General features: G+C 33.7%; 2 protein-coding genes across 6 annotated transcripts; both read right to left on the bottom strand.

Moving 5' to 3' along the window:
* Positions 1–17: 17 nt before the first annotated feature.
* LOC110835830 (uncharacterized) lies at positions 18–7566 on the bottom strand. Its single transcript, XM_022076451.2, has 7 exons — positions 7409–7566; positions 5504–5576; positions 4360–4424; positions 4110–4145; positions 2825–2939; positions 1795–1862; positions 18–256 (listed from the first exon to the last, which is right to left on the bottom strand). Exons 1-7 carry the CDS (start codon positions 7466–7468, stop codon positions 203–205), a joined length of 471 nt encoding a protein of 156 aa, XP_021932143.1. The 5' UTR covers positions 7469–7566; the 3' UTR covers positions 18–202.
* A 3534-nt stretch (positions 7567–11100) lies between these two features.
* On the bottom strand, positions 11101–20938 carry LOC110835823 (sphingomyelin synthase-related protein 1). 5 transcript variants are annotated; one of them, XM_022076443.2, is made up of 6 exons: positions 20922–20938; positions 20220–20396; positions 19862–20035; positions 18926–19251; positions 17480–17775; positions 11101–16448 (listed from the first exon to the last, which is right to left on the bottom strand). In XM_022076443.2, the coding sequence occupies exons 2-6, from the start codon at positions 20388–20390 to the stop codon at positions 16060–16062; spliced, it is 1356 nt and encodes a 451-aa protein (XP_021932135.1). In that variant the 5' UTR covers positions 20391–20396; positions 20922–20938; the 3' UTR covers positions 11101–16059. The 5 variants fall into 5 exon arrangements, with proteins under 5 accessions (XP_021932135.1, XP_021932131.1, XP_021932133.1 ...); XM_022076439.2 differs by lacking the exon at positions 20922–20938 and adding an exon at positions 20763–20914 and having other exon boundaries at positions 20220–20483; XM_022076441.2 differs by lacking the exon at positions 20922–20938 and adding an exon at positions 20763–20914.
* Between the last annotated feature and the right edge of the window lie 632 nt (positions 20939–21570).

Here is a 21570-nt window from a genome sequence, read left to right as displayed (position 1 = left end):
ATGAAAATCTCACAAAATATGTTATTTTGTCATAATTTAATAACACCTCCTTAATTGCTTACATCATGTGCCCTAGAATGAGGATGAAACAGGGTTAATTTTAAGGTTTGACATTTATTAAGGTACTGTAATTTGGATATAATCATATGCTAAGTTGCATGTTCTTCTTCTGGTCAGGTGCTTCATCACTGATCAATCTCCACTAATCTTTCTTCTCCAACAAATAATCCAGTGTGTACTTTGCAGCATTCATTCCCTGTACAGAAAATAGAAATAAATCTTACTAACTTTAGAATCAGATCAAATAAGATGCAAATCTAAAGCTCTTGCAGACCCTGATGAATATCTAATTAATCTAATTTTTTATATGGCATCTTTGGTACTATTCTCCCACTTTTATAAACTGCAGATAATAAAACTGCACTCCTTTCACTGTGAACCCAAAATATAATTAGTTTTATAAATTGCCTTACACAAATTTATGTGTCGGGGGGGGGGGGGGGGATATAAATCTAATGAAACTAGCTCAACCAGGAGGTTCCAACAGATAGGCATAGGCTTCTGTCCTCTTTCCTATCCCCCTTTTTCCTGAAGACGGAAGTAGAATTCAGCTTCCAGAACACTGTAGTGTTGTTATTTTATAATTTAGATAATGGAAAATATTCAAAAGAACAATTTGACATACAGCTGAATACAGTCTGCATCTTTACACCGTATTTTTTGAAATTAATTTCAATATTTATTTGTTGTATTAATTATCAGTACACACACATACATCCTGATAATGGTTTAAATTCATGATGAAATGTAAAGGATTTAAGAATACATTTTTAACATTTATATCTGATGATCAAATTATTTATAAACTATCATTTTCAATATTATTTATGGCTTTATGAGTGGGATTCCATTCCTGGCAGTGACAGAGGCAAGAATTTTTCTATTTATGATCACAAACAGATCAACTCTGCAGTCCTCCCAGCCTCCTGTCTAATGGAAATCCATTACACCTTAATATGGTCTTCGAGCCATAGTGTGGTCTGGTATTTCACACATCCACACATTCACATAGTAGCTACTGAGGTGTGGAATGAGGATGATATATTATTCTTAAATTCAGAGGCATGTCATGTGATAGGTCAGCACCATTACATCCCCTCAGAATGAGATGCATAGGAACCATGATATATTCAAAAGTTGTTTCCAATCTACACTGAATGTATGAACAGTAATTACAGTAATCAATTTATCTTTCTGTATATTTCCATTTTGTAACACTTAAAGATCAAGACAAATGGTATATATACAACTATCTTGACTGTTGTTATGTGTGTTTTTGTAATATGGTGTCTGATTTTGATAGAAGAACATACATAACAAGTGTCTCAAAAGAATGTGCACAAGAAAATATTTAAACCTAACAAGGATGAGCAGAATGGGTGGTTTAAGATATTACATGACAAGGAACTTTGTGATTTATACCTTATTGGTTACCTATTAGATGGTACAGAGAAGATAACAATTACATAATTTTGGTTAGAAAATCTCTTGGAAGTGTGAGAAGGATATAAGAAGATAACATTAAGAAGGCTCCTAGGGAAACATATTGGGTGGATGTAATTGGCCCAGCACAGTAGTAGTGGTGGTGGTGGTGGTGTTGACCCTTAGGTTTCCATTACCATTCTATTTGAATCTCCATGTCACTAGATCCCTTCAGTCATATGTGAATTCAATATTTCAGCCGAAGTCCTTTAACAATTTATACGCTGTATGCATAATGTGTTCCAGACTTACCATTGATGACATTTTTGTACTGCATTTAGAAAGTAAGTAAGCAGCTTCACAATCCTTTTTTTCAGAAACTGTAACATACAGGACAAAGCAAAACTCATTAACACTTAGTTACTTCTGTAGTATAGTCAGAACTATTACTAATTTTTCTGATAATCATTACATTAAAAGTGAAATACTGTGTTATGTAAACCAACAGAATAAGTACATGAATTCAAATTTTTAATAAATCTAATTAGTCAGGATGATGAGAGAGATTTGGAAAATTAAAATAAAAATGTAGCAGGATGAGCAGAATAATTTATAGACACTGGCAAAATAATGTCACAGAATATATATTTGAAATTACACAAAAAGTGATTAAACAAGTGGTGAAACATGGTAGCAAAACATGGACATGAGATAACAGAGAAAATAAAAATATAACTGAAAAGTTAGAACTTTAAGACCCTTATATCGAGGCTGCAGAAAAATGTCACATGGGTTGTGGTGTTGACATTAACTGAGGCTTCCTGTTCCCTGCCTGCTCTAGTATTTTTCACAGTTGACAGAATGATATACTATCTTAAAAATTAAATCCGTGGCGTAACAGCTCCAGAGAGCCAAAGCCGACTAGCTTGACTCTGGCCTCACGTTCACATAACTAAGCAGAGGTGAACGATCATCCAACCAGATGTAGGGTGACGTGTGGTCAGCACGACGAACCCCCAGCCATTGCTAGCTTTCCTGACCGGATTACGCTACTTATTGTAACTCCCCAATTTCCTCATGATGCTGGGTTGGCACTGGTCCCATACACTGGTCGAAAGCTCATGAGAAAATTTCTTCTCCCCCAAGACTCGAACCAGCGCGCATTCTGTATCGCCGGTCCATAGCATGATGCCTCAGACCCCGTGGCTACGGCGTGGGACGATATACTATCTTATGCTGTCTTAAAAAATTATTGTGTGTGTGTGTGTTCACACATAAATGTCACAAACATTAGTCAAGATTTTTACCCTGAAGTGCATGGTGCAATGCAGAGTGTACATACCTTTCTCATAACATACAGGAAATACACGTTCAGCTTCTTTCTTCATTTGTATATTTGTCAGCTTGGGTATAAATTTTTGTATCTCATCCTTTAGAAGAGCACCATTTGCATCCATCTGGACAAAGTGAAAACAAAGTCAGTGTAAGACTGAACATTTCAGTAACTATTTCTTGACAAAAAATGCAAAGGAGAATCTATTTTCAGTGATGCACTTTCTACCAATTAACTCTTACATACGATCCACAAAGGAGGTGGATATATTCCAACACAACCTTTTTCAAACTTATTTTAGTTGTTTGATGCAACACACATAAACATAATGCAAAACAAAGTAAAAATGACATGTGCTCTCACAGCCAAATCAAAGAATGTAAATCAAATGATAATAATTCTCCCACACTTTAAAAACACATAAGAGTCTATTAACACTGGAGTCAGAAAAGACCCCAAGTGTGGTATGAGGGTTAACCTTAATTTGCTTTATCAAATTAAACAGGACAGGTTAAACAGTGCAACACACTTTTCTTCCTTCTCCTTCTTCCAAGAAATTCACTGAATATCAAGGATTCAGTTAATATATTTATATAAAAACCTCTCAGAATGTAAGAAGTGGGAAATTGACATCAAGTATAACCCTCTCTGGCCTAAGCAGTCAAATGGCTGTACAGAAATTGTCTTTCCTGATATCAGCACTCAAAAACGTGTTGTCTTCCAGTTTCCTACAAAAATCAGTTTGAGAGTCCATTCACTTCCTGATGTTTCAAATGGATTGTGCAATATATGAGAGCAATGTTCACTACATGTATTGGCTCCATTTCCTGAGTTAGTAAATGAGATAATGTGAGATTACCATCTTTTGTAAATAGACTTAAAATATGAGGTTACACTGACATCTTCTTTATTTGACAATGCTTTCTCAACAGCATGGGTTATATAGCACTGGGAAAGATTTAAAAGGAATTGTTGCAACCTGTTTTGAGATAATAACCAGTGGTTTTCTGGAGAGTTAGAAAAATTACAAAAAATTTCAGTTTTGATAGTTGAACTACAGGCCAAAAATCAAACTCAGAACATCCTGAGTACAAAGTAGGAACACTAGAACAGTCACCATTTAGTCACGATGTTCTGTAACTTACAGTCAGGCTAGGGTCAGCAGAAAGTTAAAACGTCATATCAGATCATTCTCAGCCTTCCTTTGATAACTACAGATAACTGCAAGTACTAACTGGACCACATAACTAACTTTATTGCCTTATTTAAGGAGTGTTGTAATGTCTATACTTACAGTGCCAAATTTTTTTGCCATACAAGCTGTTGCACACTGGAAAGGAAAACAACAATATCAACATATACACAAGTATTTTCTATTTCTCTCTTTGTGGAATTTAATTTAGATTTGTAGACTACTATCTGTTTTGTAACATATAAGACAAGGGGAACCAATACTCACAAAATGCATTGATATTCTACCTTATGAATAGCACTATCATGATACTGGAAAACCACACTTAAAAGAATAATAAAACCATACCAACCTTGCATGGAGTATATTTGTCCTGAGTGTCATCAACGCCTTCATCAAGTAATTCTTTACACACAACTGAAAAATATAGTAGATATTGGTAACTGATACTACACAAAAAGTTCAGAAATAACTAATTACCTAAGTCTGCAAATAAGTTTAACAAAACATGTAACATGAATAGGAAAAATTAGAAATGCATATAAGACTTCACTGGGAAAACCTGAAGTGAAAAGACCATTTGGGAAAATGCAAAATATTAAAATGGATTTTTTGGGAAATAAATGTGTCAAGTGACTCAGGTTAGGACCAAATTATATACATCCTTGCCCTTCTCAGCATTGCCACCTCAGCCCTGAAAATAGACAGTATGGTTCTCCAGAACATTGGCATCTACTGACAAATTTACATGGCAGCGTAACCCATATCAGTTATCATCCTTACTGTGTGAAAACCTCAAATCTCATTTTCACACATATTTGAATCTCTGTGGAGCACCTACTGAAATGACGCCTGACTGTCCATCAGAATGCATTGAAGAACTTGAATGGCTGAATGGATATTCATGATATTGGATTCTGGAGAGTACTACTAAAATTTTCAGAATTCTCCAGTTCTGGTTAAATGGACAACAGTAACAGGCACTGAAGTGACTATGGGAGGAGAATATCTAGGCTACCTTGATTGAAAGTCAAAGACCAATTTCTGGCGAACATGCAAGAATTGTATGTTATACATATTCCCAAAATTCTAAAAAGGTCTGATCATGGTATATTATAATCAGTATTACTAGGTTCTTAGTTTTGTACATAATCTAGTATTCTTAATAGAACATCACATTTTAAAAACTGGGTGTGTTTCCATGACAAACCACTGGAAACAATTTAAAAATCCAGTAAAACTAATTTCCTAGCTTTTTAAAGTTAAAGTGTGTATACTTGTATTTGGGAGGTTCCCAATTTAAATCTCAACCAGGCAAATACTGGGACAGTACTATGAAAAAGAAGATAACTGCTTGTTTCCAAATTCTTAACTGATTATCATTCATGACCATCATCTTTCCTTCAATGACACACAGCCTCTGCAGTTGATACAGGTCATAAAATTATTTAAGAACCTTTTAAATGCAATATAAACAAATTACTGTAATAACTTACCAACATCCACATTGCCTTCTTTTACGCATTCCTGTGCTTTCTTCAGGAATTCAGTCTTCAAATCATCTCCACCCTAGACACAAATTGAAAATAAATATTTTTACATTGTTTAGCGTACCACTGTAATATCTTACACTGTAAAGTGAAACCTCATTTAACCGACCTATATGGGGGGAACTATGGGTCGGATAAACCGAAGTCGGATGAGTGGGGGAAAGGGAAACGCTGTCATGGATATGAAAAAATAAATAAAGACAAATATATAATTAGCATAGTTGAAACAAAAACATGCAAATCATTGTTATAAATAATGAAATATACAGAGATTCAATACAGATTTTCCTCGGAAGATGATGAATTTAGTGAATATAATATTAAATAATAGTGAATTTATCAGTCATTCTGAGTTGCTGTCCATCAATTGATGTGGAGGTTCTGGTGTGATTCTGCTGATGTCAGTTGATTTGCTTGCTATGTTGTCTTGAACAAGGAGTAAGGGTTCACATTCTATAGGAACAAGCAGGTTTAAAAAAGCTATGCGTTTTCAGCTGGGTTGTTTTTTGTCTTTGCCTGCAAATAACAAATTCTCTAAATATCCTGAAGTGATCATAATAATCAGAAAAATCTGGATGTGAGGTTAGATCAATGAACTGTACCGCGTGGGCATCGCTTTACTGACTCTCGCCAGTAGAAACCGATCTGGTTGAAATTCGGTTGGTTAATAGAGGTTTTACTGTAGCCCAAAGTATGATTTTAACATAAAGAATTTAAATATAATATTTTCCAGCCATTTTTCTCTTAGTGTATAACAAATAATTTCTTCCATCCTCCCTGTTATTAGCAATTTAAATTTTTCTTCTGTATCTTAAATTTTAGTTTTCTTGAAGATTCCACATCTTGTATCTTTATATCTTCAAACTTGTTACTAGAAATTATACATTATTTAACTACAAATCTTCTGGCACATGGCCCTCCATGATCAAACTAACACATTCATATAATTGAATCTGTATATAAAATGAATGTATGTGTACTCTTCATTTGTGAACTGTGTATTTATCATCACTGATGACACAAGGACTTCTTCTTATGAATAACCAGACACAGACCAAACAAAATTTCTACAATTACTGAACACAAACTGCCTATCAAGTAGTGGAGTGCACACATGGCATGGGAGAGTCCACTATCTCAGACCTGATTTGGTAACTTTGTTGGAACCAGCAAACTATGAGTTCAAAATGACTGGTTGTTCACAGATTTGAATACTTAGTTGGAAGAAGTTCATTGTTATGGCTGTTCATTTAAAGATAAGTGAATGGATGGTGTGTGACGCTAGGACAGAAGGATAGCAGGAATAGATTTTTCAGGCAACTTTATAACTGGTGAGATTTCAACACATTTTGGTACCATTTCTCACCCAAAATAAGCCAATGAATAACCACTCAAAGACTACTACTACTACTACTATTACTACTACTTACCTTTTATCATCATATTACTTTCTTCATAGGCCTCCATAGTTTGAGGTTTACACGGCAGTGAGTCTGAAGATGGTTGTCTTCTGTGTTGTTACGCCGTGTAGTGTGGTAGAAGTTTACCGACATTTAAGAGGTCCTTGCTGCCTCCATCATCAAGGTAATCACCTTGATGATGGAGTCAGCAAGGACCTCTAAAATGTCGGTAAACTTCTACCAGACGACACAGCGCAACAACCCAGAAGACAGCCATTTTCTGCCTACATAGTTTACTTGTGCACATTATTTCTATACCAGCTATTACTGTCTTAAATATACACATTTAAAAGCATATAAATCAAGATATTTTTTAACTCAGGTGACACTGATTCTCACTTCTCCTTAGTTTATCCACAGGCCATAGCATAGGCGACATTCTGTAACTTACCAGGGCAAGCCCAAAAAGAGAGAGTGAAATGATAAAAATTGGGGTCCTCATGCTGAACATCACAGTTCTTGTGATTAGCTGTTGTCTCGGTAGTCACCAGAATACTGTCCCCTCTGAAATAAATCATTCTTATATCTACAGCACATTTACACTAAATTAATCTGTGCTTTTTTCATTGACCTTTTGATAAATTATCTGGTTCATATAATCATAGGAAATCCTTTCATGTTTGCACAACAGTACTCAATGAAACAACAGTAGCCACTATCAATTAAAAACACAGGAACTTCATTTTGACTTCATAAAAGCATAGAATAATCTAAATGTTACATCATCAGAATTTTTTAATTGTATTATATTTCTGTAGCACACTGTTCATGCAGTAATCCATATGCAGTACTACAGCTACAATAAGAAATGATTATCCTGCAATCTGTATGTGAGTCTGTTCATTGCAAACTACTCTACTAAATACTTAGGGAAAAGATATTAAAGAAATAAAAATACATCTTATCTTTTCAAAACATATTTCAGAAAGATTACTATTATTTTGAATATCTCAAATAAATTTTAAACCCCCATGCTCTCCACGGCTGTCACAATCTACAAGACCATGAATGACACAAAATTATTTGGATCTGGTATGCTGTCATGTGTCAGAGTATATGAACACCTGAGGGAGAAAGAGGCTAGCATTGCTGTGAAGCAAAATTGTAAGGCCCCACATGAATACTGTTTCCAAAATTATTCTATGAGTGTAGCCCTACCATAAGGTCCCCACTACTATCACAAACATAGTGGAGGTCTACACTAACAATGTAAAGCAATTTTAATTTTGGTTCCTGTCAGTCAAATATAAGGCATGCTTTACATGTTTGCATGTGTGTGTGAAAATAAATTAATAGAATACTTAATAAAATAAGAATATAGACACTTCACCTTTTATCATATGTGAAGAGGGGATCTTAACTCCTGTACTATGGAGCTGCTGACTTCCACATTGGGGTTAACAGTTTGGGCATATACTAGTTCAACACATGGCCAGCTAAACTGCATGAAAGCCATGGCACATGCTCAGTAAAGGTTAAGAGTATATACTGAGCCACCCTCTTTTTTCTGGAAAGGAATATGCCTTGAAGAGGAAGCAGCAGATGCTTTTCAGTGAACAGTAAACAAGAAAATGAACATAATAAAATGCAGATGTACCTATGTGCAAGTTTCATAAGATACATGTTTTTGTTATTTTATGGAAAAAAGCTATCTGTATGACATACTATAGTGTACCACCAGAAAAAAGTCCAGATTAATTAATGTGACTGCAATATTATTATAAACATGTATCATTGAATCAAATAAGAATAGACAGGAAGTGGATTACATGAAGGTCTTAATTTGGTGTTTATTTGCAAACTAAGGAAAATAAAGAAAATCCTTAATTTATTCAAAACTATCAGCCCCTGAATCTATTTAAGAAATGTTCCACATGCAGGACAAGTACAAAGGTTGTTAGGTAACTTACCTAGTAATCATATTTCTATTGTAACTAGAAATACAATTCAATGTAGGTTAGATCTTCATCATTTGAATGTGATAACATAATGACATACACTAGTTTGTATATGGGAACTCAATAACTTAACAGTTGGCTAACCATGCATGTTACAACACAACCCCATCCGGAATGAATTACACTTCATGTTCATGATTTATGACCATGAGCTGGACATTAACAAATTTGATAAACAAAGTAGGTACCTACCTTCTAGTTTCAACTTTTAAACACTGCTAAATAAAAGCAGCTTTAGCCATTTAAAGACCAGTAGTAACTATATGTATAACCTGCTTTAACAGTCAGTAACTCTGCATTTTGCACACAGACTGTTTTTATGTGTTTTTGGAACTCTGTTACAGGGATATACTGTGTTTTTTTAAAGTAGGAACTAAAGTTTTAAATATTATTTACATGGTTTTCAGCTTCAAAGGGTTATATCAATAGTTCCATTATTAATAAGTCAATAAGTGACTTCACATCTAAAAGAACAATAAAAATCTCAATCAATTAAACATCAAAATTCAGTCTGCATGTAACTGTTCTACTGAATGGTCATTTGTTGACAATGTATCATCTGCCAACATACCAGATTTGAAATATGTAACACAAAGAACATGCCTTTCAGTATTAAATGCACCAAAACCTTTTCAAGAAAGAAATATATTGGCATTCAGAAATGACAAAGGGGAAAAAGTAACCATTTTTAGGTCTTCCTGATAAAAATATACATTACTCAAAACAAATACTTCAGGTACAGAAAAAAGGTCATCATTACTTCAATTTCCAGTACTCCATAATTTTCTAGTAACACATTCTTATGTTTAATTTGAGTTTGTTTTATAAAAAAATGTGGTAGTACTATGTACTAGTAATATGTTGTGTACCATCAGTCAAGAAGAGCCGCACACAACCAGGTCAGAAACTGTCAAATGATTAGACAACCCATTACTACAATTCATGTAGTCAGGAATCTGACAGTATCAACTGAATTGCATTTGAAGAGATGCTTTATATTGTGGCTGACACAAAATGTGTTTTAGAGGATGAAAGTTGTTTATAGTGAACAATCACAACTGGGAGATAACTGCAAGTACATATCATACACAAAAAGTACGTTGTATTTTCCTACCAATTTTAGGTACCTTTGTAATTTGTATCAGGTGGTTAATATAATATTAAAAGACATTTTATTAGATAAATTATATTTTATTATTACTGAGACTAAACAATTCAATTCTCCATGCATGACTTTCTCATGATCTTTTAGCCATGAAAATTTGCAGTTTTGACATTATTTGTAAGATTTGAGGTTTTCACAGCGGTGAGTATGAAGATTCCTGTCTTCTGGGTTGTTGCGCTGTGTAGTCTGGTTGATGTTAGCCAACGTTTCAGAGGTCATACTGCCTCCATCATCAGGGCAGTGTTTAAGCTGCTGAAATTTTATGTATTCATACTTAAATATCACTTTACATCCTCTTATCCTAACTTTCCACATTCATCTTCAACTTTAACAACATCTTTCACATTAACTTGAAAAACAGGTGTAATAAATATCAGACATGAGGTTCTTATGACAATAAGGATGATAATGATGAAGATTTCTGTCTTCTGGGTTGTTGCGCTGTGTTAACATCAACCAAACTACACAGCGCAACAACCCAGAAGACAGAAATCTTCATACTCACCGCTGTGAAAACCTCAAATCTTACAAGGATGATAATGATCTTCATGGTTGATATCAAACTATGAGTCTACATGGTATCGCAATCCAGATCACCATCATGTGAAATAAATTATGAGTTATAATAATGCAATATAATCTGGCTAAAAACAAACCTACATTAAATAGAAACCTCCTTTTAACTGAATTCCTCTGAGTCCATGAATATAGAATGAAAATCAATGTTAAATTACCATAGTAAACAGAAAATGTTTGACGCAGCAACAGAAATTTTAAATATCTTATTTTTATTCATACACTTTTGTTTTCACCATGCTTACTGGAATTTATCTGAAAAGAAATGTTCTTTTCACAGATGGGAAGGAGTAAATTCTAGTTGTCTACAAAATTATGTGCAGTATATTTCAATGGGCTTTGTGGTAGAGGAGAGGCAGGGAGAAAGAAAAGAAAAACAAAAGGAACGAATGTAAATATGTACTACTAGCAACAGTGTAATATGTATACATGTCACATGCATTTCTGGTTTCTGAATTGGATCATAGATACATGCTGTATGTACATTACTGTGCAATCTAGGATTCAAAAAACTGTATTAAATGGGAAATCTGTCTGATATGGAATAATGTCCCAATCTTTCAGGATCCTGTTAAGTAGAGTTTGTGTGTGTCTGTAGGTCTACAAGAATGTTAAGATTACTTTATGAACAAGTTATGCATCTGCATAATTAACTTTACCTGTAATAAATCAATAAAATAAATTAAGTAACAGTAATTGTTCTTCACAATAAATTAATAATGAACACAGTGTTTTACAAACAAAAATTGTTTTCTGAATATTACAAAATCAACATTTGTTTCACAAATGAAATACATACTAAATACTTTGGCACAGGGAATTACTACAAACAGAACTTTGATCTATATGGGTGTCTCATTCACTTGGGAGCTTCAGAGTCAATGATAAAGTTTTTTTTTACCATTTACATACCCAATATCACCATGTGATACAACCTTTAAATGGAACTAAGTTATGTTTAGATCTCTGACAACATTTTATGTGTTTAGAATTAAATGGTGCTACTCTGACTTAGCACAATCATGCTTATGCAAAACCTGTATATCATATCCCATAAAATACAAACAGGAATCAAATGAAAACAAGACATCCTCCTTGTGCATATTTTATCATACCACAGTTTGAATGACAGACCCCATACCAAATGTTACAGCATTTAAGGAGCAAAGAACTGATATACATACACACACACACACACACACACACACACACACACACGTGGTGTGTGTGAGAAGGCAAAGTAAAAGCAACATAATTTCATGATAACTATCTGCTTATACATAGGGACATTTATGATGTGTTATGAAGCAAACAAGAAAGGATAAAATATGAAACCAGTATATTATGCAGGATTTTAAAGTAGAAACATAACAAGAAAAATCAGCCAAACTAAGGAAACAGTGAAACAGGCATGTGTTACACACTGACAACATGATTCCTTTAAAAGCTTTGAAAGCAAAGATGTTGAATAAAAATTACTGGAAACACCAAGAATAAAGCAGAGAGTCCAAGTGATGGAGGACATATAAAACAAGTTACACAAAGTGTGAACATAGATTCAAGAAGAGCAGTTATGAGAGGACAGGGAAGAATGGAGAAAGCTGTCGTAAGATGACCCAGCCTGGTGGAAATATCAGTAGGCGATAATGATAAAACACTTCATGCAAAATCCAGAAAGGCACTTCAGGTTAATGTCTGTAACTTCCAAATTAGAAAATTCAAATTCAGAGTATTCAAAAACTTGCTACATAAATCATTATAAAATTTTATATGGTCATATTTTGTACACATTCCAAACTTTCAAATTTAGAAAAAGGCTAAGTTTATTTCTATTATATTGAACAAGTTATGTAAAATTCATATTATTGTCCACTACAGCAGGGGTGTAACATAGATCATATTAATTGCTATATTCCATTAGAAACATTCTTTGATTTGATTAACATACAATGAAACATTTTTAAAAATATATTTACAATCCTACTCACTAAGGTGCCACTCTTCATCCACCACCAGTATTTTAGTTAAAACAGGGATGACAGTTAATAAATTTTTTGTTTGCATGTATTTTTATTTATTAATGTATTAAATTTCTGCAAAATGGTATAGTAAGGATCTTGAAGGTGAAAGGCAATATGAAACTTAACTTTTATAACAGTACCTACCTATACCATCTCAAAGAGTATTCATCTTTACTATGAAATCATGTTTTTGGAGCAAAATACATGCCAGTTTTTGTACACAAAATCTGCCCATCTGCTGTCCAGCTACTTTCACTGACTCATTTATAACTCTAACAGTGTCTGTTCCATTTTCTCCAGTCACATGCCCCATCCAAATAACTAACACATCCTCAAATATTTTAACACTGACATGTTACACTGTCCCATTTATTTCTTTTACTACACACATCACCAACAGTGTGGACAGATGGGTTAACCCCACGAAGGGAAGAAATTTTTGGCAATATTTTGCTGGTTTGCACTGAGATACAGTTCTTCAAAGGCACATACACCTTTTCCTCACCAGCACTTAACACTAGTGTCCCCCCCCCCCCCCCAATAAACTGATTATACACACCTGTAACTGTGTGTTTTTCCTGTGATTAATCTGGTAACTGTATTCAAACATAGTATGTTTGCACACTGTTTGTCATTTACTCAAAGAAAGTATGTAAAAATGACTTTCACTATGAAAGAGTTCACTAGCCCTATGAAACAGCAAAAATTATGTGGATCTGTAATTGTCCTATCCATATACCTGGAAATTTACCTGTTCCTGCACACAGCTTAATATCAATAATGTTCCCATTCTCAAATTAATACCCTTCAATTTGGAATGTTATTATTTACATTGCTAACCCCACATAACACACAACTCCCTCTCTGAGGCACTATAAATAGGTTATCTGAGTATGTTATGTTAATGCAGAAGTCATTTACAACTAAATATTTGAGAGAGTTGCTGCATAACCGGTGGAAACAAAATACTGTGGTACTGTATAAGACTTTATTGTAACAATTAGCTGTACAATAATATTATCACAAATGTTGGTGGATGGTGGCATTTTACCAGATGAACTCCCTTCGAAATTACATAGGAATTTCAATTCTGAGGCTTTCATGAGCAGAATGTGACAGTAGCAGCACACAGTACGGTGCCATATTAGGGTTTGCCTGTATTTTCCATGGTCAGTCTGAGTTAAACATCGACTGACAAATGTTATACATCTACTCCACAAGAATGTTGGCTCTACAATGCCAACTGAATATATTTTGGAGCTCCAATAAAAGAAGTTTGGAGTACCTTCGATCTAGATGGTGTATTATGTAAAAAAATAAATAATGTGCCATTAATTAAAAGCAGCATGTATCTCTACCCATTATCTTGTTTTCATTTAAATTCCCCTTGTAATAATGCATATTCCAAATAATTTCTATAACTAAATTAGCACAGCCTTGCAAGTAGGATTCCATTATTTCTGATCTACTGAACTACAAAATCATACTCCTTATATATGGATTTTGTATATCCTTATTTATATTTTAAAATAAATATTAAAGAGTCTGAAAAGTGAAAAAAGTACATTAAATTATATTTAAAAGTAAGATCCCTGGAACTGAGATTTGCAGGGCTGCATTAACATGAGATAAAGTTGACAACATGCACAAACAATATTTAAATGTACCACAATGGCATACTAATTGAGTTTGTACTCATGTTTGCCCACATAAAATTCAAAGCTTTCAACAAAAAAATCAAAATTATTTTGATACTTATTTGTAGATTCATGATATCTGTTGTCCAAGAAGTGAAGTGTTTGATTTTCATCTGGTGATGCTTTACAACTATCAGAATAGCTAATGTCTCCCAAACATGGATGTCCCTATGGCTGTCAAAGTATGCCTATGAATTAAAATGAAAGTTTGAACCTAAACACACATGTTCAGTGATGGTTTAACTGTTATACTGAAAATATGTTATTATAGCTATTCTTCAGTTATGCTAGGTATTTATGAGTCACAGAAATGTTGATGAACAAAACACTGAACCTGGGAAACTATCAATACAACAAGAAAACAATTATTAAACTGTCTGACAATAAATGTTCATTCAAGATAGGAACTAAAACATGAACTTAATGCTACATCATGAGTATAAAAATGTTAAATGTTTTGGTAGTGTGGTCTTCTACTGGCTCAATGTCCATCATCATCTGTCTTTTGCCTCATAAGATGTGACTGCTTTAGGAGCATAAGCATTTGCCTGAATGTGATTAATCGATTCAAGCCATGTTAACTAACATCACAGCCAAGTGATTAATACTCTTGCCTGGGAGGTCCACGATTTTAATCTTGTTTGGAGACTGGCTATCCAGACAGACTTTTGTCATTTTCGTAAGTCTCTCTAGGTAAATTCCTTAAAACAGGCTATGGCTATTTTCATATCCTTTTCAATTCACCATTCACAATTATCTTATCTTTGCTACTATAAAACTATTGCAGTTTAAATGTTTACTGCATGTTTTTGTGCTTTTAGTGAAATTTGCTTTTAATTTAAATTTTATTTTAATCTCTTTATTAAAAAACAAAATTCAGTCAGTTACAGCCATTTTTAATCAATCTGCATTAGAATCCACAAAAGATATTTCATATTACAGACTTCTCATTTCAATGTTAAAAACCTTTTGTGTGGAACTTCTTTACAGAATTACTAGTCTACTTACTCAGTAAGTGTAATGTCAGCAAATAAACCAGAAGAAAAGTATCTTACATTTAACCATGGAAATTACATGATTTTCTGTTAACCTTTTGAGGGGTATGATTATTGTTAATTATTATGTGTATTGGACTGGAATAATAAATGTTGAAAATAGCTCACAACATATCACTTCAAACACACACACTTTACAAAAATATTGTTTATATTTTTTAAAGCCAATTTTGGATACATTACAAACTTCCTTGTATCATATGTTGTATTAAAAAATAGTATTATTATTCACCTCTATGCTATGTCATCAATTCTGGTAAATGCTCTATGCTTCTTTTATGCACCTTTGGGCTAAATGGAAACAAATGTGACAGAACTTGAACTACAAGAAGAGCTTATTTTTGGTTAACTCACTAGCATTTCATGCTTTACACTTCTTTCCATGGCCCTATAAATTTTTCAACCATGTCACAAAAATATATTTAAAAATCCCTGCAATTAAATATACATTATTGAGAAAGCACGTTACTGTACATCTTAGAAGTCTCCTGATGTGTCTGTCAATTGTGCTATTTATCCCATACCCAAAAACAGAAAATATCCCAGCAGTGTTCCACCTTATATGATACACTATTTATTTTTAGAATCAATGTGTCGCAGTCTAGAATGTGATTCTTGCACTGTCAGCGACACCAACTTCCCCAGTCTTTCTTTGAGCCACAGAAACAGTTTCCGTAGGGGAATAACTGGTGATTCATACTCATTAGGAACAATACCATCAACAGATGATTCAAAGAAACTGAAGAGTGGGAACCATATTCGAGTTCTGTTCGAATCTCTTTGCATTAAAGCCTGATTATTAGCAAGTGTATGGTAATAAAGAAACAGACGTGAAGTAATGTAGAATGCAACAAAAACATCAATTGAATAATGCTCATGTGCTGACAGAATGAAAAATATGCCAAACATGTTGAGAAGCCATGTGAACGTATGGACAAAGTACAGATGTCGAGGTGTATCTGAAACGAAAGTGAATATAAGGCATTAAAATATGAAGTGAGAAAGGAAATTGTATAATTTAGATCTAATTCCAAAACTGAGATTAAATATCCAGTTATAAATAATACTCAAAGATAAGCGATGGCCACAAAATGTATACATTATCAGTTTAGGGCAATAATCAAAAACATTTCAGCAAGCAATGTTAAATTTGAGATGAGTCATAAATGATATTTGAAACATTCCTTGCTAGAAATTAAAAACATAAATACAAATGACATTTTTTGGTTACGTCTGACATATCTAAAGTAGAGGGAATCAATGTAAGTGAATACTATGCACAGAAATATATTTTATGGCATGTAATTATTAATTTATAATTCCTGCTAGGATTTTTGTAGATAATGATGGAAGTGTTTAGAAAAAGGGAGATATGAATTCTTTCAAGAGATACTGTGAAATGCAGCATGAAAACATTCTGTGGACTTGAGTCCATATTGCTCGTTACAGTCTCTCTCTTGTCCAGTAAATTTGGGGGTATCCTCACTGCTTCTGCGTGTTTGGAAGTCTCCAGTTTGACTTCTCATCAGCAATGTAATCGTCATGCAGTTCTACTTCTACTTTATTACATTCTACAATGCTAACTTCCTCATATGCAGTGTTAGCTGCCAACTCCATTTGTTTAAGTTCTTTCTGCATTTCCAATTTATGATTCAGATCATTCATAAAGTACACACTATGTATTTTAATCTTAGAAGTGAATCCGAATTTATGTATGGCTTTTAACGTTAAAACCATTTTTCTGGGATAATCTGTCTTGTCTGCTTTAGTACAGTTTTTCTCCACATTTTATAATCAGCGATTTTAAAGATATTTCCAATGCATCTTTTAATTTAAGTGGCCATAGCTAAATTTGGTCATTGGGGGGGGGGGGGGGGTGTTTACAGTGGCTATTTTGTGTATCATAAAGATTAACACAGAATATAAAGGTTTTTAAACATTTTCAATTTCAATTTGTTTTTTAAGTTTTACGCTCATGTTAGCTACTCACATTCAGTGATGAAGAAATTGAGCATAGTGAGAGCAACAGTGTGACCACTGAACATGTAGTCACCACATGTTCTCACCCCTTGGATAGACATGCCGGCTCCTCTCCAGATTATGTAGGCATGCTGTATTTTTGCCCAAAGCTCCCCATGTTTCTTCCATTCATCTGAATCCTTCACCACTCTTGGGTTGCACTGGAGATGTGTCCCAGGTACAGAGAGCGAAGTTATGAGCATTGTGACACAGCGAAGTAAGAAAACTGTACCCGACAATGCAAAGAAACGGCGCAGGAGAATGAACCTATTGTGAAATATTAGCCAAAGTCAAGGTTTATTCACTACAGGAACACAATATTAGACACTGTCTATTATCTGGGGTATACTTGATATACATGATGTTTTGGGAGAACAACCAACTCTCATATGTCATGTATATCAAATATACTTCAGACAATAGACATGTCCAACATTGTGTTCCTATGAGTCAGGGTTATTCAAAAACATCTATTTATATAGGAAGCAACTTACTTACTCCATGAGCCTTATGGTATAATGTTGATCCATGGCCTACCATCTACATATAATTCAACACAAGATAATATCTGAAATTGCACTACATTAAATCATATTATAATCTTTAATTAATCAAAGAAAAGTCATGATTCTAATTTTTATATGTTGCCTTGTTATACTTTTAAAAAATACTGTTTTTTAAAAGTAATATCTTCCTATCATTCTTGGCAGACTAATTTCTGGTAAAAAATATCATGCAGTGATCTCCAACCTTTTTCTGATTAACAGACCAGAAAAACAGCACATAGTGTTCTAAGCATTACTACACTTTTTGTTTCACATTTGAAAACAAAAATAACAACCTACCAGCCTTACAAGCATATATAAAAATGGTTTATGTATAAATATAAATTTTTATTTCTCCCTTTGTTTCTTACTAGGAGGCTATATATAGTATAATACTTAGGGGAACCGTTCTTCAGTGCCTGAGCATCTGCGGGTCCCAACTTTCGTTGCTTTGATCTATTAGACAGTTGGTAGGACTTTTAATGCTAAAGCAGGACTTTTCAGCATGTGACAAAACAAAAGTAAATAACAAGAAATATATGTAGTGTCATATCCTTGTTGTTTTTTAACTTTAATTGAATTATAGTACAGCACAATTTGGTGTACTACAAAAGAAAAATAGAAAAGAACTAATAATATAAAACATAAACACTCCTTGCTAAAGTAAAATGAAAAGTCAGTAATTGTAAAACAGTAGTTTTTGCAGCAGTAAAATATAACTATACTTTTCATTTCATATGCCATGGACCACTGGTTGGGAAACATTGTACTGCTATATAAAGAAGACAGCAGAGAGAGCTAATACTATCCCATATAAAGCCTATTATAATAATTTCATATGAAACCTAGAACATTGTTGAGAGGGAACCAACCTGTGTTTGTGAAACATAAGAACTATAAGCCAAATGAACAGGAGTAACGTCCCTGTCAGTTCACACATATGGAAGGCCCATGGTATGTGGGGAACATTATCCAAGAAAATGTCTGGCAACGGTGGATATTTTTTCATGTCAGGAACACGATCATGCACAATCACCATCACAAATGCTGTTATCCATGTTACTACAAAAAGATATCCAAGACTTATGAGAGCTTTCCAAATTTCTGGCCTAAGTTTAGAAGCACGACCATCTTCTGATAATGGAGGAGTGCAATGATGATGCTCTGTATCCATGTATAGCAAAGAGTCCACACTTCCCTGAAAAATTACAGTTTTAATTACTTCTATGTAAGAACAAGTTATAATCATCATTGTTAAGGCTTGTGTGTTTGTGTCTATTTTCATGTGTTCCTTGTTTGAAATGTAAAAGGAACAAGTAATGGAAAATAAATTAAATTTGGTACTGGATGTCCACACTAAAGTTGTTTGGTGAATTTAATTTTAATGTGTATCAGCTGATTATAGGCCCTGCTTTGCATGTAGTACAAATTGAAATTTCTCAAAACTGGTTCATTTTATAAAAAAGCGGTAAATGACATTTTTAAAGACCTAATTAAGATTCACAAATTTTATTTCAAAAACTTTTTATGTGGTAAATATATAATATTTGGCATGGTAAAGATGTGAAATTTAAATTTAAAACTGTCCACTTTTTTAACTGTAAGATGGATATCAATAAGCACCTTTAAAATGTCAGTAAATGCCTACCAAACTACATGGTGCAACATCCCAGAAGACAGTCATGTTCAAACACATATTTTGTGTATTTTCAAATTAGTGGTTCCAGTAATATGTCAGTCTAATTTGATAAAAGCTGTTTTACTTACTTCAATATAGATACAACACAGTAACTTTTAATAAAACCAACCTCATTTCTTTGTGAACCATAATAATGCATCATCACAGAGTTTGGATTTAGATAAGAAGTGTTTGACAAATGGAGCATGGAGACAGGATCATAGCCAAGACTGATTAATGCTTGTTGGTTTTCAAATTGCAAACGGCGAAGACTCAAACTCAGTCGTTTCACATCGCCTAGCACCTAAAATCCAACAACTATAATGAGTTTACAGATTCTTACATTTCTTATCCTTGCAATAAGACTAATTACATGAACAACAATCATCATGAGGAAGAACTGTATAATACAGAGAACATGCACACAACATTTACACCTGCAATTCCAGTAAATGTTTTGAGTTCAAATAAAAGATGTATGAGTCTACCTGAATATTGAGAGGGTCTGTTCGAAAGTCTGTTTCATTCAACAGAAGTAATGCCTTTCCATCAATAAGATGAGTCTTACACAGTAAATCTATGTACTGTTCATGACCATTCCCACGCAGCCAAATGGCAACATCATCCACTGTCCAATCGAGTACTGATACAGTTGCCATAATGAACTGTTAAACAGAAGAGCTCATCTGTCAAACTCCATAACTTGCCCGAAATGTTATTAATTTCGTTGTTATAGGAGCAGAGCACACCACCTAGAGGGGTCAATGAATATAACCTTATTCAAATCTTCAACAGACACCAAGCGAAGGTCATTCCTACATTACTATATCAATCTTTTTCACAAAAACTATAAACCACATGTCTATCAGCAAGCCAAGTCAACCATTGCTTCCGGAAGCACGTTAAGAATTGGGTCACAAGGTCCATATAGAGTATATCATCATCGGTGTAAGGTTTGTTATTCATTTCTTACGAACGAAATTCCAAGTGATGATTCTTATTATGATGTGTAATTTCATTGTAAATCTTACATCATAACTCTCTACAACCGGTAACGTTCCAGTTATGATCAATACATTCAATCATTTCTCATCTCAACAACTTCCGGAAATGTAACAAATTGTTTTCCTTCACCATTTGTATTACTTTTGCATAATTGGATGAGCGTACAAACAAGCATGGTCAGTCACCTTCGTTGTAGTCAATCAATGATGAAAATACAGCCACTTTGTTTGTAGTAGGTCTTTGCTCAGAATTACGCATTACGTTATCTTTGACCCAACGATTTCACACAATTGAAACTCCAGCATATGACCCCAATTTTACAACTTGTACCTGAAAATTGCCCTTGAAGAACTCTAAAGTATTAATTAAAAAATACGTTTTTATTGAAACAGTTGTGATCAATACATTCAATAATTTCTCATCTCAACAACTTCCGGAAATGTAACAAATTGTTTTCCTTCACCATTTGTATTACTTTTGCATAATGCGATGAGCGTACAAACAAGCATGGTCAGTCACCTTCGTTGTAGTCAATCAATGATGAAAATACAGCCTCTTTGTTTGTAGTAGGTCTTTGCTCAGAATTACGCATTATGTTATCTTTGACCCAACGATTTCACACAATTGAAACTCCAGCATATGGCCCCAATTTTACAACTTGTACCTGAAAATTGCCTTTGAAGAACTCTAAAGTATTAATTAAAAAATACGTTTTTATTGAAAACTGTAACAAAGCAGCATATAAAAATTAAGTAATGCTAATAAAAAGTTATTTCTTTTCGTTGGTTAATTAAAAAATATGATTTCCTGTACTACAATCTCAAACAATTTTCT

The sequence above is a fragment of the Zootermopsis nevadensis genome, unplaced genomic scaffold (assembly GCF_977971745.1).
Source record: "Zootermopsis nevadensis isolate Lab colony 2312 unplaced genomic scaffold, Znev_1.0 Znev_ptg000010l, whole genome shotgun sequence".
Taxonomy (NCBI): Eukaryota; Metazoa; Arthropoda; class Insecta; order Blattodea; family Termopsidae; genus Zootermopsis; species Zootermopsis nevadensis.
This window is presented reverse-complemented; position numbering and strand designations above follow the sequence as displayed.

Excerpts from the sequence above, each read along its gene's own strand:
- LOC110835830 (XM_022076451.2), bottom strand. The coding sequence starts at position 7,468 with ATGTTCAGCATGAGGACCCCAATTTTTATCATTTCACTCTCTCTTTTT. Across the intron at positions 4,425-5,503 it reads AGAAGGCAATGTGGATGTTG|TTGTGTGTAAAGAATTACTT; the intron begins GTAAGTTATTAC and ends TATATTTTTCAG. Across the intron at positions 257-1,794 it reads GTACAAAAATGTCATCAATG|GGAATGAATGCTGCAAAGTA; the intron begins GTAAGTCTGGAA and ends TTTTCTGTACAG.
- LOC110835823 (XM_022076443.2), bottom strand. The coding sequence starts at position 20,390 with ATGGCAACTGTATCAGTACTCGATTGGACAGTGGATGATGTTGCCATT. Across the intron at positions 19,252-19,861 it reads ATGGTTCACAAAGAAATGAG|GGAAGTGTGGACTCTTTGCT; the intron begins GTTGGTTTTATT and ends GTAATTTTTCAG. Across the intron at positions 16,449-17,479 it reads CAATTTCTTCATCACTGAAT|ATACACCTCGACATCTGTAC; the intron begins GTGAGTAGCTAA and ends CTTTCGTTTCAG.